Here is a 15,992-nt window from a genome sequence, read left to right as displayed (position 1 = left end):
TGTAGTTGTCCACCTTGGGCACTACATCTAAACTGTTTGAAACATTTAAAAGCAAAGCATTCCTGGAAATAAACTCTTAGCCGTAGCCATGTTCTGGTGTGAGACTAATGAATCTACAATGTTTCTTCCTAGAATGGGAGGCATCTCAGATTTCTTCCAGGTTATTTCAGGTTAAGGAAGAAAAATAGATGTATGCTGTACACAGCAAACTGGCTCTCATTCCGTTTACATTTCTTTCACTTTTTAACCCTGGTACTGAGGCCTCTAAGCAAAGCAGACATTTCTGATACAGACACACTGTTTACTTGGTAAAATTTAAGTGGGATGAGTATCACTCTGCTGGGTGCATCATTTCTATTTTTCCTCCTGTGATGGTTAATTTTATGTGTCAACCTGGCTGGGCCAAGGGGTACCTAAATATTTGGTCAAACATTATTCTGGGTGTGTCTGTGAGGGTTTTTTTCTGGTAAGGTTAACATCTGAATAGGTTGACTGATTAGAGCAGACAGACTGCTCTCAGAAAGAACATCAGTGCCAGTGGGCCTCATCCAAACAGTCAAAGGCTCAACTAGAACAAAATGTCTGACGCTTCTGCTAGCAAGGGGGAGCGCCTCTTGCCTGAGTGAGGACACTGGTCTTTTCCTGCCTTTGGACTCAAACTAAAAAGGCTTTCCTTAGTTCTCAAAATTTCCACCAGCTTCTGTACTGGAATTAAACCACTGGCTCTCCTAGTACTCAAGCCTTTGGGAATCGGACTAGAACTACACCATAAGCTGGCTGCTGGATCAAGATCTTGAAAACTTCTTAGTCTCCATAATCACCCAAGCTAATTCCTTATAATAAAATTCTAAGCGTGTGTGCGTGCGCGTGCACACACACACACGCACACACACCTTATTGCCCTACTGACTGTTTCTCTGGAGAACGGTACCCTAGTCCACACCTTAACCTAAATTAACCTGGCACTCCAAGATACCTCCTAGGATAAAACACAAAGACTCATTAAGTGGGAGGGGTACAGGAAACAGGAAGAAAAAAAAAAGCCTCATGCCCTCTATCAGAGCAAAACAAGTGAAGAAAATTTCAGCTGAGACTGACACTATTTGCTATTCTGTGTATTAAAAAGGTAATTCCGTACCTACCACTTTGTTTCTGACCCTTTGTGAAATGACTCAGATCTGCTCTTGTTCTCCAGTTTTCTAGCTGAAGTAAAAATACAACGGCCTGTCCTGGCATCTCCAGACTCTTAACAGGGACACAATTATCCTAATTTTTCTGACACAGCAAACGCTGTTCTACTTGAAAACTACCATGTGCTCTGTCAGCACATGGCCTTTCTCCATCTAAGTAGTGGCCATTAAATATTCAGAATATACCTCCTCCCCTCCCCCCCAGCTTCTTGACCCTGTCCCCCATTCAAAACTGATGTGCAGTTTGAGGCTACCCATCAATGTGCACAGTAAATAGTTCACGGTCTCCAAAGAAACAATCTCTGCCAAGGTAGGACATGAGAGACACAGGAGAAAACATCTTTTATTCCCTCTGGGCCCAACCTAAATCATACCTTTGTGGTGACAATTTTAGAGGCAGGCTGTTAATTTAGCAAGCCATTCTCCCACTTTCTCTCTTCCCTCCCCTACATGTTTACCCTCCATCAAAGATATCTCTAACTCCCTTCCTTCACCCCCAAACCAGTGTATGATGGCCAACAAATACTGAGGAAAGAGTCGTAGCCAAGGGAGAGACTCATCAAAGAGTGGCCGTCTTGTTCTGCTCATTCCAAATTGTGAAGGGCTGATGTGACCAAACAGGGGCCCCTGTGACATGCACTAACAGTGGTTACATGTCCCCACCATTTCCTTTTGAGACTTTGAAGTTCCAACAACATTCTTGATCGTCTTCATTTATTCAACTTTAAACACTTAAATGCTTCAAAGAGCATGTGCATGTGCAATGAGACATTGTTAGGCTGAAAATCGAAGGCCCACCTCTCCAAGGCCAAGTTGTTTTGGGCATGATCACAATAATCAGTTTGATTCCAAGTACAGCCAGAACCAAGCAGAACAGAAAGATTTCAGAGATGATAAAAAGGGCTTAAAAAAATTAAAATGAGACAATGTGAAATCTCAATTTCTGAAGACCAATGAATTACTAAAAACAGTGAACTGGCTGTAGAAGCAGTAATGAAGTAATTCCTCTTCTGAGGGAAACTATTTTAAGGTCCCCATGACAAAAGGCAGTAAACAATGAGTTGCGGGTCATTTAAAAAAGCTCCAGAACTAAAGATTTCAAATATCTGTCCTTCTGTGCCTGTATCCTGCCCAACTCATTTCCAAAAGGAACCAGAATCAGATTCCCACCAACGTAAGATTTCTAAGATGCGTCATGTTGGCTTCTGCAGAAACTGCACCTTGTGAAGTAGTCTTTAAAAATTAAAATGAGAAAACCAGAGAGTACAACGATAAGCCACTTTCTCCTCCCCACCAATTTTTCTTTGATTTTCTGAGGATTCAAAACAAAAACAAAATCATTTGTCTCAGATTCCTGAATTAACCTGACCTCGCTTGGTGGCTAGCTAATGTGGCCAAGAGCAGATGTTTTTGTACAATTAAAACAGGAAGACTTTTTATCAGCAGGACTTTAGGGCTGTGGTTCCACTGTATCTACTATCAAATACACTAATGGTAGGCTGGAGGTTAGATCAGGAAGTGGTAACATCCACTACAAGGTAACATGACAGATGGTGGGACCCTAGCTAGACTTTAAGGTAGAGTGATTCCATTCTGGCAGGGGAAACCCACATAATCAAGTTTCACACTTATAAAAGTATCACTCTGAATTCAGGAATCAGAGGCATTTGGTTGTAGATACAATTCCATCTGTAGATACTAACTTTAAATTGAGAGAAGAAAAAACACTCACTGCATTAATATTATGGGTTGGGGTTTCTTATGCGATTCCTAAATCCACCTACTACTTTTCTGTTTTGATACAATTGACAGCTGTGATAAGAAGACTACCACAGCTGTGGCTCAGATGCGGGCTTTTCAGCTTCAGAAAGTCCATCGGTCGTGTAGCTGGCTGTCACTGCTATATCTGTTGCTTGCAGAGGCCTCAGAGTTCTGGGTTTGCCGAGTAGAGTCCTCACCATTTAAGCTCTTCCTACACACAGGACACGTGTCATGCTGCAACAGAAGGAAATCGGTCCATGTAAACAGCCTGGCCTGAGAAGCCAGAGGTGCTAAAACACTTAAGAAACCCTGAGAGCTGGCAGGCCAAAAGACAAAAAGGGCATGCACTCTTGCACAGTACACAATGGGCTCAAAGATGGAACACCAGCACATGTTCAAATGGACCTTGAAACAGAAATGACAGAATTCCAGGCCAGGAGCTTAACAACAACTACCACACGTCACCAAACAGAACTAACCAGATATGGTGACCTGACATGGTCTAGAGCAAGGGTTAGGAAACTTTTTGTTGTTTTTTTTTTTTTAATTTTTTTTTAACGTTTTTATTTTTGAGACAGAGAGAGACAGAGCATGAAGGGGGAGGGGCAGAGAGAGAAGGAGACACAGAATCGGAAGCAGGCTCCAGGCTCTGAGCCATCAGCCCAGAGCCCGACGCGGGGCTCGAACTCACGGACCGCGAGATCGTGACCTGAGCTGAAGTCGGACGCTTAACCGACTGCGCCACTCAGGCGCCCCTTAGGAAACTTTTTGTGAAGGAACTGGTAATAAATATTTTAGACTTGGCAGGCCATACTGCCTGGGTCACAACCACTCAACTCTGCTGACGCAGCACAAAGGTAGCTGCAGACAATTGGTAAACAAATGAGCGTAGCTGTGTTCCAATGAAACTTCCTTTACAAAAACAGGTGGCAGGCCCGAGACCTGTAGGCTGTGGTTTGGTAACCTCTGGTCAGAGAAGTTTCCAAACATAAGAGTGATCTAAAAAACAGTGACAGCACCAGCAGGAGTTAGGAAGGGACTAAAATCTGCTCTCCTTGGCTCTCTGTTAACCCGGGACCACCTCCCGCCCTGCCCCGCCCCAGAAGATGTGGCTGGCAGAGACAGCCCATCACACACAAGAGCCGGCTGTACTCACCAGTTCTAACCATGGCACAATACAACTGCTGTGGAAAAAGTGGTTGCAGGGTAACTGCCGGACTTCCTCTTCAACTGTGTAATCTTCTTTGCACACTGGACACTCTAAACCCATATCTGTTGGGAGGAGGAAATGCCTTCTAAAGTAAGCGAGCAAAAAGAAGGAAGAAAAAACTAGTCCAGAGGAATGCATAAGAAAAGATACAAAGTGTACCCTAGGTGGAGGTAGGAAGCACAAACTGCGCTTCACCATGGGGGAGGAGCTGGGAGTAGAAAGGGACTTTTGTGAAAAGGAGGATCGACGAACGGGCTTAGTCCAGAAAGGCCTACTTTTCAACATCGAGGCTTGCAAAAAATAAACCGGGGCTTGGATGATCTGTTAAGTAAAACAGGGAAAGCATCTTCCCAGACGTGTGATATCCTTCTGGCAGTTTCTACTGAGGAAACACAGGCAATCTGTCCACTACAACCACGGGATATATCTGAGCAATCTCAGCAGTTCCCAGTCAGTGTCTCAAGCCACTTTAACCCTGCCATTTTCCACATTTCGCGTCCTCTTTCAGAGTGGTTGTCCTAAAGCCCTCTGGACAAGTTAACTAAAAGCTGTACCAGGAGGTGGTGCTGCAGAATTGCAAAGCCCAAGGACAGCTCAGGCTCCAAGTCCAGAGACAAGAAGCCCTCTGTGAGGAAATGGCTACACACTAACCTGGGAGTACCAGGCAGCAAACTCGGGGTCTCCCAAGTCTGGCTAATGATACCAGCTCCGCCTCTCCAATGGCCAGCATGTGCTACATACATGCCCATAGCACTCAAGGGCCCGGAATAATAAGACTACCAAGAGTCACTCTTTCCTCTCCACTCTTATCTAACACCTTTACCTCAATTCCACCTTTTATTTCTTATGACTGGTCCACCGGAACAGCCTCCCAGCAAGTAGGTATCCTTGACCCCAGCCTTCAATCCTCCAAATTTACCCTATGCTTTGCAAGCAGCTCATTTCCCCTAATACTAGCTTCAGAGCACCCCCCCCCAGCTGGCACCTCAAAATCACCAAATTCAAAATGAAAACCATCACATCACTTCCATCCCCAAACCCCACTAGACCAGGGGTGGGGTGAGGGCGGTGGTTACAATCCTCCACCCTGATAGATGGCAGCACCACCTCTTGTAGTTCCTGAGCTGCAAAATCTGACAGTCATCTTTGACCCTTTTCCCTCTCTTCCCATTAGGCAATCGGTGATGAAAGCCTTTCTTCAAAGTGATATTGAGTCTACCCTTCCCCATCTGTTAGCATTGCCACTGTCACCTGCACCCCGCCTGGATGTTGCAGCAGCCCCTTGAATCCCCGTTTCTGCTTTCTTTGCCTTCCAATCTATTTGAGATAATACCTCCAGCCGAATCTTCCCTAAAGAGCACCTAAATTCCCTCAATCCTCCATTTGGGGACCTATAAAACTTGCCTGCTACCTAAAACATCCAGCCCTAACTACTCTGCCAGTTTCAACGTCCGCTCAAACAAGGCCTTTCTACCCAATCATACCTCCCATGCTCCCAAACCAGACTGCATTTCAGGGTTCATCACGCTACTCTCCTTTTCCCTGGTCCAGACACTATGCCCATGCTGACATTCTCACACTGGTTCATACTCTTCCTTGAAAAGAATGACCTCTCTGAGATGGCCTATCCTGTCTTTTAAATCTTCTGACTCTAAACAGGAATTTGTAGTGCAAGAAACTACCAGTTCGAAATAATGTTCCTTGTCACTAAATTCCTTCAGTGCTTAAAAGTAAAAAAACTGTATCTAATGTACCTGACTATATCTGACAGAATAAATGTGAAACAAATTCTCAGCCTCCAATTTTTTTTCTCTTCCTCAGTATCATCTACTCAATACTATTTTTGATACTTTTTATGTGTATTCATTTTGAAAGAGAGAGAGAAAGGGAGAGAGACAGAGAGGGAGGGAGACAGGACCCAAGCAGGTTCCGGCTGTCTGCCCCGAGCCCAATGTGGGGCTTGATCTCACCACTGTGAGATCATGACCTAATCTGAAATCAAGAGTCAGATGCTTACCTGACTGAGCCACCCAGGTGCTCCTGTACCGTTTTCTAATCATTTAGTTGAGTTTTGCTTCCCCTAGTAAGTTCTTCAAAAAATCAAGTCTTGGGGTGCCTGGGTGGCTCAGTCAGTTAAGCGTCCGACTCTTGATTTCATCTCAGGTCATGATCTTACAGTTCATGGGATCAAACCTCATGTCAGGCTTGGGATTTTCTCTCCCTCTCTCTGCCCCTCCACAACTCGTGCACGTGCGTTCTCTCTCTCTCTCTCTCTCTCTCTCTCTCTCTCTCTCTCTCTCTCACAAATAAATACACTTAAAAAAAAAAAAAAAAAAAAAAAGACTAACCCTAAATGAAAAGGTAGGCCCTATCTTCCACTTACGGCACCAAGTAGCAATTTTAGTTAGGAGTGCTACAGCTTCACCTGAAGATCCTTAGTACAGGAAGGTGCTGCGATTTTGAACGGAGATCAGATTTGACAGAAGAAGTATGGAAATGAACCTACCAACTTGTTCCTGAGTTACTGTCACTGTTGGAAGAGATGTGATCTTTTCTTTGTCAGCCGGGGGAGGCCCTGTGTTTTCCAGTTGTCCTAAAAGCTACAAAAAAGGAAAAAGAAAAAGAAGAAGAAGTGGCAGACATCCTACCATCCCTGGGGAGGGAGCTGCTCCAGCTGAGAACAAACAGTGCATATATTAGAAATGTTAGTTGCTCTTACTTCTGCAAGGCTCTGAGAGGCTTGGGTTTCCCCTTTCCTGCTGCCGGAACACTTGTAATTGCTTTACAATTTCAGAGTGACATCAGTATAACCCTACAGACAAACCCATCATTGCAAGGCCCACCTTTGGGCATAAAGCAATTTCAGAGGCAGCATAAGGGTTGTGATGTCAGGAGTAAAATTAAAACTGAACAAAAGGTAATACTTAACTGGTCTAAAAACTTCATTCTGCTGGAAGAAATAAAAGGGTAAGAGTATGGAAAGTAGCATCAAGTAAGCCAAGAAATAGGTAAATTACTGCCTATGAGAAGATTTGGATATAAATGACATGCTTTCTATTCTCAGCAATCCACAAGGGAAATGAAAACTATTTAAACTAAAATAAACATAAATAAGTGGAAGCGATTATATATGTCATGGGAATACCTTTTTCTCTGCTTCCTTCCCCTACTTTGCTCCATCTAGCAGAAATCCCTGCTTCAAACATGTGAGGAGACCCTCCTTTTTTGTGAAGTAGTTGTTAACAGGATCTTCACAGGACTGAACAAGAGGCCAAAAATACAAAATACTGTTTGTTACAGGAGAAGTCTTTTCTTCCTACAGAGGTGAAACCATCTTCTAGAAAGTCCCTAGGACCTCGAAGGTACATGGATGCTAAACTAAACCCGTAAACCATTCATCCCTTCAGTAAAATGGAAACCCACAAGCTCAAAATATTAGGGAAAGCAGAGTGACTGCCATTCAGAAAGTAGCAGAAGGAAAGCAGGAAGCCTGTGGAACCATGAGACACACTGAACAGACACCCTCAAAAGGCAGCTCCTCACCTGGGTTACAATGGCATCAAGCCCTGTCTGACCCCAGGCATAGTCCCCAGGGTTGGAGTGCAGCATCCCGCTCCTATACATGAGATGAGACAGACAGCATTAGACGGAGTGACCAGGCTCTGCCTCACACCACAGAAAAAACTGGGAGATCCCGTTCTCTCTCAGAGCTGGAAAGTCACTAGTTCTCTAAAATCAAATGGCAAAGAACTTCTCGGTATTTTTAAGGTCAAAGAGATTATCCAGAAGTCGTCTCTTACTCTCTTTAAGTAAGGAATTTTTACTTAATCGAATAGAACATAAAATGTGAAGCTACCTAAAATACCACATGACACACCAGAGCGAAAAGAGTGACTCATTGCCTATTGGCTAAGAAAAGTTTGTCTTCTCTACGCCCATGTAGAGTAAATATAGATGGAGCTGCTTTTTAAGGAGAGTTTTCCCTCTGTGACTGGCCAAAATCTGTAGCAGACTTCCCTCATTCGAAGAGGCTGCCCACGGTCCTGGACAATGAGGAGCTTTCAAGGAGAGAAGCGGCCACAGTGGTCTCTGAATCACAACCTAGAGCAATTACAAAAGGGACTCGGCAGCCCCTCTTTTTGGAGCTGCTGGTGCACTACCCTGGATGACAGATGTCCAAGCTCTTTGGCTGGAACGTGTTAAAAGAAACTAGAGGCTGGAAAATAGGGTAACTGAGTGGAAGGACCGAGGACCCTCTGAGCAAAGGAGGCTTCCGAGGCGGAGTCGGAAGTGGTATGTGATTGCCTAGACAAGAAGAAATTCCATCTTAACTTCTATCATACTTAAGTGACACTCTGATACTGAAATACAGCCTTTTATTTCTCCTGAGATACCTTCTTACTTTAAGAATTTCAGCAATTCTTAAGGAATAAAATCTTTCCGTACAACCTACAGAAGAAACTTGCAAGTCAGATACCAGCTTGGCAGGGACCATCTCATTCCCCTCTCAACACAACTCTCAAACCAGAATATGAACCAAACCCGACACCTCCAGTGCCCAGACATCCTGGGGGACCAGGATGGTCCTCAGGAGACTGAACAATAAAAAAATAAGTTCTGATTAAGTTTGGGCTCAGCAAATAAAGGCAATCTAACAGTCTGCCAATCAAATCTATATACTCACCTATTCAGCTCTTTCTCTTTCTCACAATGGTACATATACCTAAAATGCTGCTGCTCCAGCAAAGTAAGACAGAAGGCAATTCGCTACTTACCAGGAAAAAGGATGTGAGGATCCAGGAATTGCAGAATTTGCAAAGAATCCTGCAAATATCTGCTGTATTATGCTGTTGCAGGGGGAAAAAAAATTAGGTAAGACAAGAGACTTATGAAAGTACTCTACAGATATCTATGGCTGACAATCAGCAACTCCTCCAACTACCATGGGTCCTCACTTACCATTGTACAAAAGGTAGCACCAGAAATCAGTCAACTACCTGGTAAAGTGCTATTTTGCTATTATGGCTATCTTCCTGAGCTCCGTGATCTTATGTATTAATAGATGTTTGTGAACTAGGCTTGAAATGAATCTGATTACATGGTGTAGTTTTCCAGCTATGTTCCTTGGACCTCTGGCAACAGTATTAGGCTGAAAAGGATGCTAAACCACTGGGATTTAGGCCCAGGCTGTAAACGGTAATGCCATTTTTATGTGTTTTACACATTGGGTTTCTACATGAGATATTATTTAAAGAGCCCTGTGAAAATTTTTTTCAGAATAATTCCATTTTACAAACATTTAGCAACATACTACATTAGCCCTCAAAAGGTGTTTCAATTGCTTCTAACACAAACACAATCAAATACACACACATCTGACATTTGTCATTCTGAATACTTAAGATGGCGCATCTACTCAGTCCTTTATACTGGTGAACTGATCTTTGTTACCCAGAGATAATGGGCAAAAGAAAAAGACTGAAGAAAGATTTGTTTTGTGAATAATATGCACATTTTTCTTTCTTTCTTTTTAATGTTTATTTTTGAGAGACAGCGTGCAAGTGGTGGGGGGGAGGGCAGAGAGAAAGGGAGACACAGAATCTGAAGGAGGCTCCAGGCTCCAAGATGTCAGCACAGAGCCTGACATGGGGCTCAGACCCATGAACTGTGAGATCATGACCTGAGCTGAAGTCGGATGCCCAACTGACTGAGCCACCCAAGTGCCCCTTCTCTTTTTTTCTCTGGCTTTACGGGGATATAATTGATATGATACATACTTTTAACCCCCTGGGTCCCACTTTTCTTATTAGGCCAGTCAATACAACAATGGCAGTAGCCAATATTAGACTCTCCCTATTCCTAAAGTTCAACAGTAGATAACTAGACTATGTGTTTGTTTTAAAATAATTGTCCACATATTATTTTATGTTCCTCCTTTGAGTGTATGGACTTAGTGATTTAATTCTTTTTTTATTGAGGCATACTTCACATGAACATTATATTAGTTTCAGGTGTATAACATGATTCAATGTCTGTATATATTGTAAATGATCACCACGAAAAGGCTAGGTAACATTCATCATCATAGTTACAACATATTTTTCTGTGATTATAAGTTTTAAGATCTATTTTCTTAGCAACTTGCAAATATGTAATAATTATTAACTATAATGCTGTAATTACCTATAATTAGTATAAGGAACTATAATCTTTTTGCAGTTTTGATTTGCATTTCCCTGATGATATAGTCACGATGCTGTACATTACATCCCCATCATTTATTTTATAACTAGAAGTCTGTACCTCTGGACCTCCTTCACCTATTTCACCCACACCCTACCCCCTACCTCTGGCAACCACCTATCTATTCTCTTTATCAATGAGCTTTTCTTTCTCTCTCTTTCTTTCTTTTTTTTTTTTTTTTTTTACAATTCCACATATAAGTGAGATCATATGGTATTTGTCTTTTTCCATCTAACTTATTTCACTTATCACAATATCCTCAAGGTCCATCCATGTTGTTGAAAATGACAAGATTTCATTTCTTTATGGCCAAATAATATTCCTGTGGGCATGTGCTGTGTGTGTGTGGTGTATATTTATACAAAACACATTTTCTTTAACCATATCCATCAACAGACACAGGTTGTTTCCATGTCTTGGCTATTATAAATAACACTGCAATGAATATAGGAGTGTATATATCTTTTTGAATTAAGGTTTTCATTTTCTTTAGATAAATATTCAGAAGCGGAATTGCTGGATCATATGGTAGTTCTATTTTTAACTTTTTGAGGAGCCTCCATACTGTTTTCCACACTGGCTGCACCAAATTTACATTCCCACCAAGAGTGCACAAGGGCTTCCTTTTCTCCACATCCTTGGCAACACTTGTTATTTCTTGTCTTTTCGATAGTAGCCATTCTAACAGGTGTGAGGTGACATTTCACTGTGGTTTTGATTTCCAATTCCCTGCTTACTGATGTTGAGCACACTTTCATGTACGTGTTGGCCATCTGTATGTCTTCTTCAGAAAAACAGCTATTCAGGTCTTCCAATCCATTTTTTAATCAGATCGGTTTTCTTTTCTTTTTCTTTTTTGCATTATATGAGTTTTTTCTATATTTGGGTTATTAACTCCTTATCAGATTTGCAAATACTGTCTCCCATTCAGTAGTTTGCCTTTTCATTCTGTTGACGGTTTCCTTTGCTGTACAGAAGCTTTTTAGTTTGTTAGCCTGTCTATTTTTGCTATTGTCGCCTTTGCTTTTGAAGTCAGATCCAAAAAAAATCATTGCCAGATCAATGTCAAGGAGCTTACTGCTTACACTTTCTTCTAAAAGGTTTATGGTTTCAGGTCTGACATTCAATCCATTTTGAGTTAATTTTTATGTATGGCCTAAGATAGTGGTCCAGTTTCATTCTTTTGCATGTAGCTGTCCAGTTTTCCCAATGTCATTTGTTGAAGAGACTCCTTGTCTGCACTGTATATTCTTGGCTCCTTTGAGTTTATTTCTGAGCTCTCTATTCCATTCCACTGATTTAGGTGTCTGTTTTTATACCAATCCCATACTGTGACTTACTTCTTGATAATGGAGTATGAGAGGACAATTTTCAAGATTAGTCATAAAAAGCATTGTGGCTTCCTCCTTTCACTCTCTCTTAAATCACTTTCTTGGAAAAGTGCCACGTAAAGCAGTCCTGTGAAGACCCACATGATAAGGAACTGAAGCCGCCTCCCAATGGCCAGAACTAACTTGCCAGAATATGAGTAATTCTCAGTTGATCCTTCAGATGACTGCAGTAACAGCCAACGTCTTAACTGTAAGCTCATAAGACACTGGGCCAGAACCACTCAGCTAAGCTGTCCCAAATTCCTGACCCAAAGAACTTATGAGATGATTAATGTTTGTTATCTTCAGTCACTAAGCTCTAGTGTAATTTATTATACAGCAATAGATAACTAATCCAGATTTTGATGCCTAGAAGTATGTTCTGTTGTAACAAAAACCTAAAATGTGGGAGTAGATTTAGAACCCAAAAGAGGGTATAAGTTAGGACTGTGAGAAGAGTATCAGTGAAAGTTTGAAGAGCCTTGAAGAAACAGTAGAAGCATCATGGCCTTTGAGGAAGTTATGGGTGAGAGCTTAAGTGAGAAAGATCTTGGAAACTGGAGGGAAAGTGATCCTTGTTACGTAGTAGCAATAACAATATGTAAAGTAGAAGTTGTGGCTCATGAACTGGGTGACAGTCTAGCCAGTGAGATGTCCAGACAAGAAGGCAGAAGGTACCTCTTGGCTTCTTCTTGCTGCTTACATTAAAATGCAAGAGAGGGATAAATTAAAGGGAAAGATGGTTAAAGTTTATTTTGTTTTATTTTTTAGTAATCTCTATACCCAACACAGGCTCAACCTCACAACCCGGAGATTAAGAGTCGAATATTCTTCCAATTGAGCCAGCCAGGTGCCCTTAAAGAGGAGGATAGTTCAACAAAAAGGAGTTAAGACTAAATAATTCTGAAAATTCCCAGCCTCTCCAGATGGTTAATGATACTAAAATTAAGAAATGGCTTCCAAGCAAAGATCAAATCTATCCAGGGCATGGCCAAAGAAAATGGTTAATGAGGAAGTCTAGCATGTGGTTACCAAAATTCTTTGTTAAGGCCTCAGAAAGATCTACATAGCCTAAAGAACTATTCAATCAAACAACTGGGCTTCCAAGAGGCCTAAGGGTGTTGTATTAGTTCCCAAGGACTACTATAACAAATTCCCACAAATATACAGCTTAAAAAGAAAGGAATTTATTCTCTCATAGTTTTGGAAGCCAGATTCTGAAATCAAGATGTTGTTAGGGTTAGTTCCTTTAGAGGCTCTCAGGGAAAACCTGTTCCATGCCTCTCTCCTAGCTTGTGGTGGTTCCCAGCAACCCTTGCTATTTCTTGGCTTTTAAACACTTTAATCTCTGCCTTGGTTGTCATGTGCCTTTCTTTCCTGCGTCTTCTGTATCCAAATTTCTCTAAGAATACCAGCCACTGGATTTGGGCCCACTCTAACTCATTATGATCTCACTTTTAACTTGATTACATTTGTAAAGACCTTATGCCAAATAATATCACATTCACAGGTAGTGGGGTTCAGGACCTAAACATATCTTTTTTTTTTTTTTTTTAATTCGTTTATTTTATTTATTTATTTTCATCTTCAGTTATTTTTGAGAGAGACAGCAGACAGACAGAGTGTGAGCAGGGGAGGAAGAGAGAGGGAGGGAGACACAAAATCCAAAGCAGGCTCCAGGCTCTGATCTGTCAGCACAGAGCCCAACGCAGGGCTCAAACTCACAAACTGAGATTATGAGCTGAACTGAAGCCGGAAGCTTAACCAACTGAGCCACACAGGCTCCCCTGGACCTAAACATGTCTTTGTGGAGAATACAATTCTACCCACTACAAGTACTGTCCCTTAGCAATACCAGCAGAAGCCCAAAGCAGAAAGGAGATTATCTCTGGAAAAGATATGTGGGTGTGGCTTTTCCTAAAGGCATGAATCTCAGTAACATTCATAAGAGACTCTAAGTTTTAAAAAGAAAACACTGCCAGCTTAAATTAAAAGGTACAGAGGCAAAACTAAATGAAAAGAAGCCTCTTGGGCCCTTAAAACTCTAGTGGCAAGAAACAGACTAAGAAAACTATGCAGCTGCAAACCTGGACTACTTTTCATGGAAAAGAAAAGATAACTCACAAGGTGAAACCAAGAGCCTAGAAGGAGGAAACAAGAGCCACAGAGCAGCATTCCTGGGCAAAAGGAGAACTAAGTCCTAATCAAGGAACTGCCAACATTTATACAGATAATATCAGAATGCTATAAATCAGTGACTTCTTGGTGCCTCCCATTTTCTCCCTTTTTAAATAGGAATCTCGGGGCACCTGGGTGGTCAGTCGGTTAAGCATCCAACTTCCGTGCAGGTCATGATCTCATGGTTCGTGGGTTTGAGCCCCATGTCGGGCTCTGTGCTGACAGCTGAGAGGCTGGAGCCTGCTTCGGATTCATTCTGTGTCTCTCCCTCTCTGTGCCCCTCCCCCGCTCTCACTCTGTCTCTCAAAAATAAACAAACATTAAACAGGAACCTCCATACCTGTTTATTGTATGCCTATCCCATCACTGTATGTTGGGCGTGTGAGGGGTAGAAAATTTGTCTCTTTAATTTATAGGTGTTCACATCAAAAGAAACTGTTCTTGAGGATCTATACCCAAGGAGCCTCATCCGAGTGTGGATTTCAACAACCTGGATTTCCAGTGGGAAAAGGCTTTTGTGGATCTTGGGAGGATGTGAGTATATTTTGCACATGGGAGAAATATAAGTAATTTGTGGCCAGAGAGTGAAATACAGTAGTTCTAAAATATGTCTACAAATCTTTAATACTCCTCCTTTCAAGGGGTGGAGTTTAATTCTCCTCCCCTTGAATGTGGGCTAGATCCAGTGACTCATTTCTTACAGAAAAAATATGGCTGAAATGACAGTGTTTGGCTTCCAAGATCAGGATATAAAATGCATTATGGTTTCTTTCCTTTTCCTTTCTCTCTCTTGGATCACTTACTCTGGTGAAGTCAGCTGTCAGGTCATGAGGACACTGGAAGAGCCCTATGCAAGAGGTCCACGTGGTAAGAAATTAAGGCCTCCTGCCAAGAGCTATGCAAGTGACTTATCTTGGAAGTAGAGCCTCCAGCTCCAGTTGAGTGTTCAGATGCCTGCAGCCACAGCTGATATTTTGAATATAACCTCATGAAACCCTTTACTAGAACCACTTACTTAAGCTGCTCCCAAGTTTCTGAACCTCAGAAACTGTGAGACAATGTCTGCTAAATTCTGAATAATCTGTTACACAGCAATAAATAATATACCCTCCTTGCTGCCTAAGAACTAGAAGAGCAAATTACCACATGCTTGAACTAACCAGTAAGTAAATAGCAGAAATCAACTTCGAGAGAAAGCCTCGTGCCTTGCTCTAACGCTGACCCTGCACAAATGCTTGTGGTTGCCAGGGATGTTTTCAGCTAATGAGCTGCTGATTCCCCTTTCTTGGCTGCTTGTTTCCTGGAAGTCAGATGTTGGTTCCGTATCTCTGCAGCAGAAACAGAGAGGCTGCTCAGGGTAGCTTCAGCAAGTCTAAGAGCTATTGTGAGGAGATTATCTTCAGCTGATACACGCAATATTTACACTGAATTCTGCTGTTAAAAACATAAAATCTTGGGGCACCTGGGTGGCTTAGTCGGTTGAACATCCGACTTCGGTTCAGGTCACAATCTCACGGTTCATGGGTTTGAGCCCCACGTCAGGCTTTGTGTTGACGGTGCAGAGCCTGCTTCAGATTCTCTGTCTCCCTCTCTCCCTCTGTCCCTCTCTCTCTCTCTCTCTCAAAAATAAATAAACATTTAAAAAAAAAAACCACATAAAATCTTCTCTTACTAAAAAAGTAATAGGTAGCTAAAATGGGGATGGGTGGGAGTGTGATGTGTGTGTTTAATCCACAGATAATAAAAAAACAATCCACAGAGTGCAGAAGGGAAGACACAGCTAAGAGGAGGTAAGAGTCTTCACCTCGTTTCCAGAGCTGTCCTTTCTCTAGGTTTTCCTCCTTGTTCTGGGGTTGTCCTTTCTGTCTCCTCTGCTTATTCCTCCTTATCTTCCAAATTTCTAATCCATCAGGCTTGGGCTCAATTCTCTGAGCTCTTCTATTTACTGTCTTGACTCTTTTGACAAATTTCACCCAGTTTTATAATTTTAAATACCATATACAAGCCACAATTCCAAATTTTACCTCCATCCAAGACTTC

General features: G+C 42.0%; 1 protein-coding gene across 2 annotated transcripts in view; it reads right to left on the bottom strand.

Annotated features, from left to right (window-relative positions):
- Nucleotides 1-1,887: 1,887 nt before the first annotated feature.
- Nucleotides 1,888-15,992, bottom strand: part of RNF115 (ring finger protein 115) — an 84,814-nt gene continuing 70,709 nt past the window's right edge. For both annotated transcript variants that reach the window (XM_078451505.2, XM_078451506.1), the window contains 5 exons: nucleotides 8,937-9,008; nucleotides 7,705-7,777; nucleotides 6,668-6,761; nucleotides 4,108-4,223; nucleotides 1,888-3,185 (listed from right to left, as the gene is read on the bottom strand). In XM_078451505.2, the coding sequence (XP_078307631.1) occupies nucleotides 3,054-3,185; nucleotides 4,108-4,223; nucleotides 6,668-6,761; nucleotides 7,705-7,777; nucleotides 8,937-9,008 (487 nt within the window). In that variant the 3' untranslated portion in view covers nucleotides 1,888-3,053. The remainder of the gene's footprint in view (nucleotides 3,186-4,107; nucleotides 4,224-6,667; nucleotides 6,762-7,704; nucleotides 7,778-8,936; nucleotides 9,009-15,992) is intronic.

The sequence above is a fragment of the Panthera onca genome, chromosome C1 (genome assembly GCF_046562875.1).
Source record: "Panthera onca isolate mPanOnc1 chromosome C1, mPanOnc1 haplotype 2, whole genome shotgun sequence".
In the NCBI taxonomy this organism is placed as follows: domain Eukaryota; kingdom Metazoa; phylum Chordata; class Mammalia; order Carnivora; family Felidae; genus Panthera; species Panthera onca.
Note: the sequence above shows the minus strand (reverse complement) of the source record. Positions and strands in the feature narration are given on the sequence as shown.